Source organism: Takifugu rubripes, chromosome 13 (assembly GCF_901000725.2).
Source record: "Takifugu rubripes chromosome 13, fTakRub1.2, whole genome shotgun sequence".
Lineage (NCBI taxonomy): Eukaryota > Metazoa > Chordata > Actinopteri > Tetraodontiformes > Tetraodontidae > Takifugu > Takifugu rubripes.
The window spans coordinates 20893268-20905810 of NC_042297.1; the positions used below are offsets into that span (position 1 = coordinate 20893268).

The 12543-nt window shown below is 43.9% G+C and overlaps 1 protein-coding gene and 1 long non-coding RNA gene across 2 annotated transcripts; one reads left to right on the plus strand and one right to left on the minus strand.

Moving 5' to 3' along the window:
• Positions 1-1164: 1164 nt before the first annotated feature.
• On the minus strand, positions 1165-5231 carry eif3m (eukaryotic translation initiation factor 3, subunit M). Its single transcript, XM_003977856.3, has 11 exons — positions 5079-5231; positions 4457-4589; positions 4103-4241; positions 3861-3984; positions 3689-3783; positions 3500-3583; positions 3322-3421; positions 2254-2335; positions 1690-1833; positions 1489-1549; positions 1165-1384 (listed from the first exon to the last, which is right to left on the minus strand). The coding sequence occupies exons 1-11, from the start codon at positions 5118-5120 to the stop codon at positions 1261-1263; spliced, it is 1128 nt and encodes a 375-aa protein (XP_003977905.1). The 5' UTR covers positions 5121-5231; the 3' UTR covers positions 1165-1260.
• Positions 5232-6299: 1068 nt separating this feature from the next.
• LOC115252162 (uncharacterized) lies at positions 6300-9352 on the plus strand. Its single transcript, XR_003890601.1, has 3 exons — positions 6300-6432; positions 9029-9114; positions 9243-9352. It is a non-coding gene; the product is annotated as an uncharacterized lncRNA (long non-coding RNA).
• Positions 9353-12543: the final 3191 nt, after the last annotated feature.

The window sequence follows — 12543 nt, forward strand, 5'->3', positions numbered from 1 at the left end:
GTACGCCTTCCTCACGACAGGTAAGGCCTCTCGCTGTTGTGTAGGCTGAGTTTTCATCTGATCTACGTGTAAAAGGTGGCACATGGGGCATATTTTCATCTCAGGAAAACTGCCAAATTCAGCCCAGTTGTGTCAGAGCTGAGCTGTGTATTCACGCCTTTGTTACAACAGGCTCAGCTCTGGTAACCTGCTGGTGTCAGGGCTGCCTGAGAAGAGCTCTGAGACCGCAGACGGTTCTGAAGGCAGCAGCTTGTATTCTGTCCTGCTCACCGAGCTGTGAGCACCCTCCAGCACTGCTGGCCGCTCTCACCGGCTCCCTGCTGAGGTAGGACAATGTTTTAGGTGCCTCTGCAGCTTTCAACATCTTCACCTGCTCCACACCTGACTTCCTGTACGACTTGATCTAAAACAGGTCGGTTTGTCCGGGAGGTCTTGGAAGCAACGCTTAAAACCCATTTATTTACTGTTGTGCAGAGGTCTGAGGCTGTCAACGGTCATGTCCCGTTCAAGTGTGTTCTGCTTTCAGTGTTCCTGCTTACTTTGTGTTTCACCTTCTTATCAGCTCGTATAGCACTTTGATGGGAAATGCTTTAGAAGTGTATCATTAAAACATTTAGGGTTTGTTTTTTTTACCCTCTGTACACTTAATGTTAACACTAGTAGAGTTCACATTCCTGGGCTCTGGTGCCTGACCTCAGGGGGCAAAGGCAATATTAGTTTATCCAGAACTCAAGTCTTTTGTTTATCCACGTTAAGACGCTTCAGGAGACGGTGACGCACGCTGACCACGGTGTGAACAGTAGCTATCAGCCAACACGTGGGCTGAAATTGGAACGGCCGGTGAATCATCCCACCGCAGGCCGGCGTGTTGACGCTCCCGCGGCACAGCTGTGACCTCAGCACACAGGGTCATCTTTCATTCACTCCACTATTGTCACCTCTCACGTGTTCCCAGACAGGTGACCTTCACCCCGAGTCATGGCTCATCTTAATAACGCTGGCATGCGGCTCGCAACCAAAACCAGATGTTGGAAGCTGCTAAAGTGGGCGGCCCAAATAAAGACACTGTAGGCTGGTCAACAAGATGGAGCACACGTCCGTCACCGGCTCGTGAAGCATTGCTCATCCTACATAACTGAACTAGGAGGACCTGACTAGGACAAGTGATGTAAATCCTTATTTTATTGGATGAATGTAAAAGCTTAACACTTAGTTTTGAGAAGTTGCAAAGCTGAGCAGCCAGTGGAGTTTGAGGTGGAACTATGTAGAGGTTGACAGGGCTTGCAGGCTGCTCTTGACGGCGACTAGGTTGGCCTTCCAGGCGGTGAGGCTCTCGTGCAGCTGCTGCCACTGCTGCTTGCCAAAGGTACGATGTGTGCTGTGGCTGAGCGGACAGGGAAATACACAACTGTCAACTTGATAAAGGAAAACTCAGGCACAGTTGAGATTATCTCAACTGTCACACGGACGAGTGATGAAGACCTGTACCTCACGACTACTTTTCTCTGTGTCTGGTCGATTTTGCAGTACACCATCTTGGTACGAACGGCTGCAGAAGGGGGAGAGAGGGGAGGGAAAGGGGGAGAGAGGGGAGGGAAAGGGGGAGAGAGGGGAGGGAAAGCGTGAGAAATCCCACCAGCTTCAAAAGTACCCCGGAGCCTGAAAGGTATAAAGGGTGTAGCTTTTTACCGTCGATGACAAACGCCTCCACTTCGTCCGCCCCTATCTGCAGCTCCTGCTGCATGGTGTCGAAGGAGATCTCCTTGAATTCCACCGCCATGCCCATGAACGTCAGCAGACGCATCTTGGCGATGTTTTGCTCGTGAGACAGGCCTGAAGAGCAACGCGCAGGGATCATTAAGCACACAAGCGTCACACTTCATTACCACTGACTCGGGGAGTTTCCCTGTTGTAATTGTTAAGAAGCACGGCGTCAGGGATTCTACTCATTAACACAAAGACCACTCCACACTGTTTTCAGAGTCCATCCTACACACACTTGTAATTATAGTTAAGCCTTTAGTAGTGAGAAAAAGACACACTGCTGATGCACACACATTCCTGGACTGTGTCAACAGAGGACAGTTCTGGAGCTCAGTTTGTACTACAGCCACTAACTTGGAGGTGGTAAAGTTTATCATTAGCATTCGGTCTCAAGATAAACATTTAAAATGCCACATATATATATATATATATATATATATATATATATATGCTGTATTGTAATTGGTGGAATATAGTAACAGTACTCACCAAGAGAATCAATGAAGTCTTTGTTATTCTGGTAAAACTTTATGTACGATGCAAGTTTTGCACTCACAAAGATGGTTAAGAGCTGAAAAAAGAGGCAGAAATGCATCATCATACATACGTTCACCTGTATATTATACATATAGCCAGTCACCTGTATCCATGGTACAGGTGACTGCAATGCAAGCACATTTCATTTAGTGAAGCTAAATCACATCTTAATGAATAAAAGACATGTTGAATCTTTCAAACACAGAACTAAGTGCAGTGTACAGCCCATAACTGCCAAATATGATGCCCGCCCACGTCGGACAGGCACCTGCATGGACGATGCAAATTACAACTCAAGATAAAACTATTCAAGATTCCAGATGTACTTTATTCATCCCCGTAAGGAAATTTAATTGTAGTAGCAGCCTAACGTGGATTAATATAACTGTAGACTAGGTTTTGTATTTACAAAGTATAGAAACAGAATAAATAAATACAAATAAGATTAGAACCTTATAAGCATATATACAGACATATAGAATAAAATAGAAATAAAATTACAACATAAACATTACACAATTATTATTCTCACGACATTTAATACATAGGAGCTCAATCCTTCTGATTCAGGGGTTTTGTTGTTCTTTTAAGCTTGTTCTAGCTATTTTATTGGTTTAATTCCTTTTGAGTGGGGATGTAACTGTACTGGTTTGGAATTGAACTAAACACAATCTCAAATTGTGACGCTGGTAACTGCTGATCACTATTCTGCTCTTGCTTTAAATTGAGGTAAAAATGGAAATGCAGCTCGTAAGCTTTCACCTGTGTGTAGTAATCACAATCACATTTAACTTTTAAGTTAAATATTTTAAAACAGGATAGCCCTGAGACAACCAGCTGGAATAGTAATCGAACCACGTGTGTCTGGGCTGCCTGGAGCTGAATTACAACTCCTTATTTCAGTGATTCCAAAGAAGTCCTATCTGGGAATTCCCACCTACTGAGATTAAATCAAGACATACTTTCTATTATAAAGTGAATAAAAGGCGGGCAGAGATTCCCATGAACTTCAGTACTCACATCATGGATGAGTTCTCCCTCCAGAAAACGGACCGGTTTCAGTGTCAACAGGTGGTCCATCAGGAAGGTGTTGGGGTCTTTCAGAGCACGGACGATACACCTGAAGATGAGGCAGACGTGTGGATATTTGTCACGAGGATCAAGTCAGGAAGGGAGGACAAAGGCAGGATGTTTGCACCTGTGAGCATCAACGCGTGCCTGTGAAGCGTTGTCTTCGGTGTAACTCCCCAGCAGCTCCACCATCACCTTCGCTGCAGGGTCACTGTCAAAGATGACGCCGTTGAAACGTTCACGTGGATCCTCCATCACTCAAAATACTCACATAACAAAACTCTTCTTAAACATCTCTCCCAAAAAGGCAGGTTACCTTTTCTTGCAGTCCACCAGTGCTTCATATACCAGCCTCAGAAGTGTGTGTTTCTTCTCTGTGTTTAGGTTCCAGTCAATAATCCACTTACGCACCTAGTGAGCAATATAAACGCAGGTCATCATTTTTTTCCATGTGCCAACACACGCTTCCGTAGGCCGTGCTGCTGTACCTGATCGAGATCAGTGGGAATGAAGGAGATGGCGTTACAAGTAGCTGCCACCTTAATGAGACCGCAGTATACAGTGTACCTCACAGGAGTGTTCTCATCCATGCCATGGAACAGATTACTCAGCCTATAAAGCCAAAGTGAAGCAAAAGTACAAGCTTAATACTTGATTCTAAAGGAAGCATTGATGTTGCAGCGGTGCACTGCTGTGAATCCATTCACAGGTACAACTGTTGAAGACTCACAGCTGCATCCGGAGAGAAGGCCTCTCTCCTTCTCTGAACTTCACCAGCTTCTCACAAAGACTTTCGATGAGAGCCTCCTGCTTCTCTGTCTCCAGGATCAACAGCAGGGACACGATACTGTTCATCACACTCTCCACATCTGCAGAGGGGGAGAGCCACACCAGGGTTTAGAGAGCAGTGTCCAAAACAGGAGCTTCACTACATATAAGGGATTAAGCGAGGAGGCTTTCAATGTTGGGACACAGGCAATATAAAACCTCTGTTTAGCATGTGCATCTATACAGAATGTCTGTGACTTACACGACCTACTGTATAAACGGTTGAAGAGTGGGATTTGGGATTTTCAACACGTACCTTTGTCATCATCCTTGAGGCAAACGTCACATGCTTCAATGATCTGAGCCAGATCGACATGAAGACCACCTTCAGCATTTTCTTCCGATATTTCGGCTCCTTTTGCCTTGATGTAAGCTCTCAACTCGGAGGCCTAGTTTAAAAAGAATCAAAAACAGCGAGATCATTGACAAAGCCACTGCGTAACGACTAAAAAGAGGAGGATACGTGTAAAGTCTCACCTAAAAACTAAATATCTAATCTATTTATAATGCAGGAGAGAAAGGGATATCTGTAGCCAGCTTTCTTTACCGTTCTTGTGCTTGATGATTGATATTCAGCTCAGTAGCTAACATTGGGGTTATGCTTGTAAATCAAAATAACAACTTAGGAACGACCTACAAACGACTGGCAACTACGACATATGACAATTTAACCGAAAACCTCCACAAAGCACAATTTGACGGAGCAGATTTCCACATATTTGACATAATAAATATTCGGCTAACAATCTTCCTCTACCTCTCAGCATCTCTTAGCATTTGTGCTAACAAACACGTTACGATACTTTGTAAAACCACTTATTCAGTGGCTCCTCTACCAGCGGACGTTTCGTAAATTTCTTAAAAGACTTTAACTGTACCTGGTCTTCTTCCGTAATATCGATAAACGCCGGGACACTCATTTTAGGCGATGTAGTGAATCCAGATGGTGAAATCCACGCTATCAGCGCGGCCGAGACCGAAGCGGAAAAGACAAGGAAAAACTTCCGGTGAGACACATCCTCTTCCGGGTCATCTCATTAAAGCTGCAGCAATAAGGAGATCGTCAAGAAAATGTGTTATAATTGTTTGTAAGTTCATCAAAATCGCTGTATCAGTATTCTATTTCAACCCGAGAGTCACGTTTAAATGATTCGAAGCTTTTTAGCTTTTTAAAAACAGAATAAGTAATAAAATAAACAATATAATAAATAACAATATTGGGGCAAAAGAGAGACTTCTTTTTTTTCTTTTTTTTAGAAAAGAATAAGGGTTAATGTTGGGGTTAGGGTTAGGGTTAGTTTAGAGTTAGGGTTAGTTTAGGATTAGTGTTAGAGTTCGGGTTGGTTTAGAGTTAGGGTTAGCTTAGGGTTAGGACAGGATAAGCAATACAATAAACAATATACATTAATAAATAACAATATTGGGCCATAAGTGAGCCTTTTTTGTTAAATCAGACCCTTAAAAACCAGCCCTGTGAGGCAGAGTAAGAGGAGCCGTTCAGACCTGTCAGGGTTAGGGTTTTGGGTCATGGTTGGTCATGTAAGCCTCTTGGGCTAGGTTTTTTTTTTTTTTCAATTTTTTCCTTTGTTGAATTAATTTTCATTAAGATATAATTTTATGTCCATTTAGTATTTGCATTAAATTAGCATTACCCCCAAAATTACAGTTTTCAGTTGTTTCAATTCCCTCGTATTTATGTAAAAATGTCTGTGTTGGGCACAAAAGTTACTAATCATAAATGGCCAGTTTTTATGGAAACTTCAAACATCTGCTGTACTGCTGTACTGTGAAACACAAACATCTACTCAACATGTTTTTATTTCCATTAAAAAATTGTTGTTATTGAAAAGGTTATGTTAGGTTACACATTTTCATTGTATTCCCCCACGTAGGTCAAAACATCTCCAGTTTTTCACTTATTTTTTATAGTAATTTAAATCTATTTGTCTCCCAGACTCCCACTTTCATATTGTCATTAATTTTCTGTTAACAAGAGCTCAATTTCTGATGGCAGACTAATGTGTCAAATGAGAGTTACAGAGGTGAATTTGATCCCCCGGAGAGGTTATCTGATGGAGCTGCAGCCCATCTGTGTGGACCACCATGACAGGACCGACCCAGAGAAGGCAGCACTTTTCCTCCATACCCCCGTTGACCCATGGGGGTGTGCGCAGTGGGCCTCTGTACCTAGAGGGGACCGTGTGTATCACTGCCCTGGCGTTTGTGATTGAGGTGAGTGAGGTGAAGGGGGCAAATGGAGTGGGAGTTCATGCTAAAACCATTCAGCTGAGCCAATTTTCCAATATCTGAGGTGTGAAGCAAGCTGCGTCTGAGGGGGAAGACAGCCTGTGTAGGGGATTCGTGGCCAGCACGTGCCTGATCATAATTCCTTTAAAGTCAAGTCACATATTTCCTTACAGCACTTACTGTTAAGGAACTGAGCGATGTTGTATTCAGCATGATAGATTCCTTAAAATAGGGTAAAGGGGAACTGGTTAATGGAGTGTTTCGCCACAGTTCTTAAATGATGCGTCATTCTATTGAGAAGGCAAGTGCCTGGTACCAAATCCCACCCTCGCTCTCATCCCGGCCTTGTATGCTGTCATGGCAAAGAATTTATAGTTGCTTCTGCTCAAGCATGCTTGTGTAACCACGAGGCTTCCATTATCTGATTAACAGCTGTTGTCAAGTGCCTGGTGTATTTCAAGTCCACAGTCAGAGCCTTTTAGACTTTGAAGCTCCAGGTGCATCTGGGATCTTGCTCTTGTCTTCTGTAAAGGTCTTAAAATGTCCCCGTTTGTTATGATATGTGTCATGTAGCCCAGCTTTAAGGATGGAATAACATTAAACCAACATGAGTATTGGGCTGCAGTAGATGTGTAGCTTTCATAACATCAGCAACCTTTGTTGTTGCTAGATTAGGTATTTATTATTTTTTCTCTTACATCTCCTGTCAGGCTGTGCAGGTTGGGAAATCTGCCCAGACGTTGCCAAAGAAAATCTCACCTTTGCAGGGAATCTGTTGCATTCCATTTCTCTTACAGTTCTCTTTTTAAGAGTATTGCGACATGCTCCGCTCTGAGTAAAGTGATGCAACTCAAAATTCGGGTATTTTTCATGTTTTCTTCCGGTCTGGCAGTTGCGTCATTTTCTGAGAAAGGCGGACTACAGAAAGTCGAGGTTTTTTTCTCCTCCATATATTGACCTGCTTATGGAGGCTGTTCTCGGCCTCCTCAAAGATGAACGCCTGTGTGTTCAGACCTGGTAGAGCCCAGGTGTCTGCTTTCTCCTTGTCAGCCACTCTCTTCGTCATCATCCAACATGGCGCCCAGCTTCCACCCACTAATTGTCTGGTTCCCACAGTTCTGCCTGCCTTCACAATCTCTGAAAAATCCCCTTGCTCAGCCTCATCTATCAGCCAGTGACCTTGTCAGTGTGCATCAGATGAGTAACTTCCCCACTTTCCTAGGTGGGGCGACTTGCTTGTTAATTACTTAAAGCTGCCCCCCACCACACCCCCACACCCCCACACAGACAGACACACACGTATGCAGACATGCAAGAAACAAATAAACAAACCATGCTGATATATTAAAGACAGTAAGACCCCCTCATGCAGAATTCCGTGGGGGAATTTCACACCCACTCTCCCGCTAACATGCCTGGATGCAAGTCACACTTACAATAACTGCATATCAACAGCAGCCTACATCTGATATATACTTTGATTTGGACTGATTAGTCATTGAAAATGGAAATATAGGAAATGTTCAGCGCATTTTTATGCTAATTTTTCAGATTCTTCAAAGATTTTGCTGTTTTGATTCATTTTTTTGCCCATTTTTAGCCTGACAGTTTGCAGTGTCACGTAACATTTTGTATATTTACTATTGGCTATGTTGCAATTTTGCACATAATTAGAGAGGTTTTGACCAGATTTTTGATTGTTACATTTACACATAGTGGAAAACTGCCCTGTCAGTTTCTTGGCTTCTGCACTGGATCCACAGATGTTTCTGGACACGGCCTCTTAGCTGCTCCTTTGTCGGTTTTGGAGCATTTGGTTTCATGTTGGTAGCTAAAGTTTCTTTTTGGTTCTCCTCTGACAGGAAGCTGTCTTGTGTTTTAGGGTCATTTGGCCATCTGGGCCAACTTTCAGGGTTTTATGCAAACTGCACTCTGACTCTACTCAGGCGCAAGGATTAACCAATTGCATTTTGGGGGTCATAGGTCAAAGGTTAAAGCAAAGTATACCCACTTACAGGTAAGATCAGTTGAATCCATCCATAATGCAAAATGGCCTTATAAAAGATTTAGCTGTAGTGATATAGAGTTGCCCCCCCTCCCCTTCCCCCTCCCAAAAGTAAAAAGAAAGTAATTCTCCTGTGGGGGTTATAGGCAGATCTCCCATGTATCACCAGAATGTGTTGAAGGAGTTTCTTCAGAATTTGACAGAAATGTCAGAATAGACACAGAGTACATTGTAGGAGTTCGAGGTCAAGGTAACTGTGACCTTACAGTAAATCTCACTAGTTCACCCTCGACAAAAAAAAACATCAAGGGATTTTCAGCAAATTAGGCACAAACCTTCTTGGACTTGATGACGACTGATTAGATTTTCAAGGTCATTCATTTTAAAAGCACATCTACCTCATCTGTCCTTGTTAACCCATCTTTGTACTTTCACTTTGCAGTAACTCTTTTCCTCTTTGGCCTTGAGGCTTGATACTTTGTTAGAGGAAAGAACAAACTGCACAGCTGTAGGATTTGGACTTTACTGCAGCCATTTTTCTTTTTTAATCATTATCATTCATTTAAACATTTGCAGTCCACGCTAACCCACCTTCAGCAGAACTGTCCCCAGAAATGTGCATCGAACGCTCGCCCACCACCAAAGGAAGAACAGCAGCATGTGTAAATACCTCTGTTATCTCACCATATCACTTAATGACCAACTTCATATCACACCAAAGAGTGCAGCGATCAATCACAGTGAGTCTGCCTATGGAGCATTGAGCTATCTGAAACTTCTCTCCCCCCAGGAATTCTCAGGTCCCTGCCTGCATAGATCGAGTCACTACGGAAGAGCTGGGCTCTCTGGTCATGATGGAGTGGCCTCTTGTCATCAGAGCGTGTTTATATTAAACACACTCGCAGCAGAGGAAGAGCAATAAACGGCTTAAAGGCACAGTCAAACAAGGAATCAGTTCTAAACTTCTTTTTGATGCATTGCGCAATATTTGCCTCTGAGCTCCTCATGTCAGATTTCCAAAATATTAATGAGAGTCAAGTTAAGCTCCATGACCCTTTGCATTTCAATTTCAGCTGAAACTCATGTGTGCTGATAAATATGATTCTGAAGACAGAGAACATAAAAACCATTTCAACTTTAATGAAAATAACTGCTCGGACACAAGACAAATGCTTTCCTTCCCCTCGCTAAAACTGCTGCCAGTTTCAAAGGGATTCTTTTTCTTATGTTGTTTCATTTACAACATGATAACTTGCCTTTGCTTTAATTTCAACAATATCAGTCAAGTCAAATATTTTCCTTCCTCGTATTGATAAAGTTGCACTGAAGCGGCATTTCCCCAAAGTCAGAAGTCAGAGGTTACGGTCACATGATTGTGGTTATTTTTCTTTTCTTTTTTTCCCATCATTGTGCACATACCTCGGAGTCATCCCGTAAACTCATCCAGCTCCAGAATGAGACTCAAGGGTATGACAACAGCCGGTAACCGCTAGAGATATCTGCAGTGTTTTCTGATGAACGCTTCCACCCTGGACACAGCTGCAGCGGGCGTGACAGTATGGAAGAGGCTGCGGTTGACTGTAAAGAGCTGATAAAGGCGGCCTTGATGCTGACACACAAACACCTGCTGGGAAGACACGTCGCTTCTTTGGTTCGCCAGTTCCAACCTGAAGCATCTGCTTTCTCAACAACAGTCAGCTGTTTGCCGATGGTTTCACGGGTACACCAAGGTGACGCCTTCATGTGCAGTCGCAGCAAAAAATAAAGTACAACTTTTGTTTCGATTTACCAGCAACTCTTCTATTAAAAAATGGATTTTAGGTTGAACTAAAACATGTTCTGGCCTAATTGGATGAGCTAAAACGACACAAGACTCAGCCAGTAGTTTTATTTCTGCGGGCGGCTCGCTTGATGCACGTTGGAGTCTCATCTGTTAGCATAGATCAGGTCACTGGTGATTCTATCCTTTATTTTATTCTTTCTTTTTAAAAACATGTTTGATTTAACCTGCATGTGTTGGATGGGAGGGGGCAGATTTATTGAAAGAGGGGAAAGGTGACCATCAACAAGGCGAAGGGGGGGGGGGGTGTTGTGTGAACCGTGCACTCGCTCTCCCACAGCTCTTTCTTCTCTGCTCCTTATCTCCACACTGATATGCAACACTTTGAAGATCGGCCCGGAACAACTGAAAGGGAATTAAAACCCGACGATTGTTGTCGGTCCTGACGGTCGCGGGCAGGAGGTGTGACGTCCCTGCTGCTGGAACCAGGTTCCTCTGATGTACTGCTCCTGCAGCTCCCAGTGCCAGAATCCTGTCGGCCCAAACCTGGGAACAGGACAGGGAGATGTGTGCTGGCAGGCTTGAGTTCCAAACTTTAACACTATCTGGATAGTTGCAACGCACGGCTGCTGCGGTTGTTATCAGCTGATTTCCCTGCCTGGAGGGAAGAAACAAAGGCCTGACTTTGTTGTTCACCATCACCACCACCCTCAGCAGTCCTCTCACGATTACGGCAGAACAAAAGTTGGAGATTTAGTAACCGATTGGTGCGGCGTGGCTACACTTTCCCCCTTTTTATTAAACCCCTCTGACAGACCTGTCTCAGATTCCCTCTCAGGACCAGAGTTTCATGTATTTCTGGTTAAGGGTCAGAGGCAGCTCTGACCATTTCCCTTCCTCGGCACACTGGTGTTGTTTTAAACTCAGAGTTTACCAGAGATTGATCTGGAAGAATGGGCGGATTTGGGGACAACCATCCATCACCGGGGCTGAAAGGCTTGTTTTCTCCCTGGGCCCCGTCACCTTTGATGAATCCCCGTTAAAGACTCCGCTGGGGAAGGCATGGCCTGCCTTTGCCTCAGCACTGAGGCATTCTCTTTCTCTGTCAGATTGTTTTTGGCAAGATCGGCTATTTTTCAATGTGCCACAACCTTAAACACATGTAGTAAATTATTTTAGTTTGTTTGTTTGCAGTGGGTGGACAGTAATGAATTTTCCTGTTACTATTTTGAATCCAGCTGCTTGGACATCCTCTGACTGTCTGGGTGTCTCTCTGGGATATGGGCCTGCCTTTGCACTCGTTTACTTCCAATAATAGAATCAGAGAGCACTTTATCTTCCCCACGCAGATGTTTGGATTTTGCGAGGTTATGACCGTTGTAATGGATGTCATCAGATAGGTACTGGCTTACATTTCCTTGTTTTGGAAAAACTGGGGAGCGAGGCAGCATTTTAATGCTGTTGACCTGCCAGTGTGCTGGTCGGGGACAAGGCCCACAATTAGATTTATTTATGAGCAAATAAAAGCATCGAGAATCAGAGCGAGGACCGATTTTGGGCCCATTTTTGGAATTTGTCTTAAAGCTTGACCATGTCCCGTTGAAGTGGACCCAGACTGACCAGCTTCGCTGCACATGAACACATGAACAAGAGTGACACTTTCCTGCCAAGACGGGCCTGACAGCAGGAACACCAGTGGACATCAGCCATTTTTAGGTGATTTCACCCTCTCAGTCCCTCTCTTTCTGCACATTTGTATCAATCTTCACTTTTAATTGCCCCCCTTCCCCGTGCCCCTCCTACATCCAACCACCTCTTTGCTTTAAGGCCACTGGGGGGTCAAGACGTGAGCTGGAACCCTGTGACTCATATTCCAGATGGTGACGACAGGAACTGACTGAAACTTCACCTCTTCTGCTGAGCTCCATCTCCAATTTACTGTGGACTTCTGAGTTGTGTAAATCAGCCTATGACATCATAAAGAAAAATGTTTTTGTGAAACAGATGACCCGAGGGAGGAGCAGTCACTGTCAGCCAGGGGTGACCGGAAAGGCATCAGAAAATCTGGAGCTCTTTTTAGATTTAATACAATCAAAGTGCTTTTGTTGCCCCTCTTTTTGCTGGTAACTAAAATGGTCACAGAAACAGGCGTGTTCGTGACCATTCCAACTGAACTTTTTCTTGGATTTCTCTCTGTCGCCCAGCAAATGTTAAGCTGCCCTGTTGGTCGCAGAGTATTTCAATGTGATTTTCAAAAGAGCCACAGTTGCAAGTCTTAAAAAATGGGAAGGAGCCGACTGCTGATCTGACA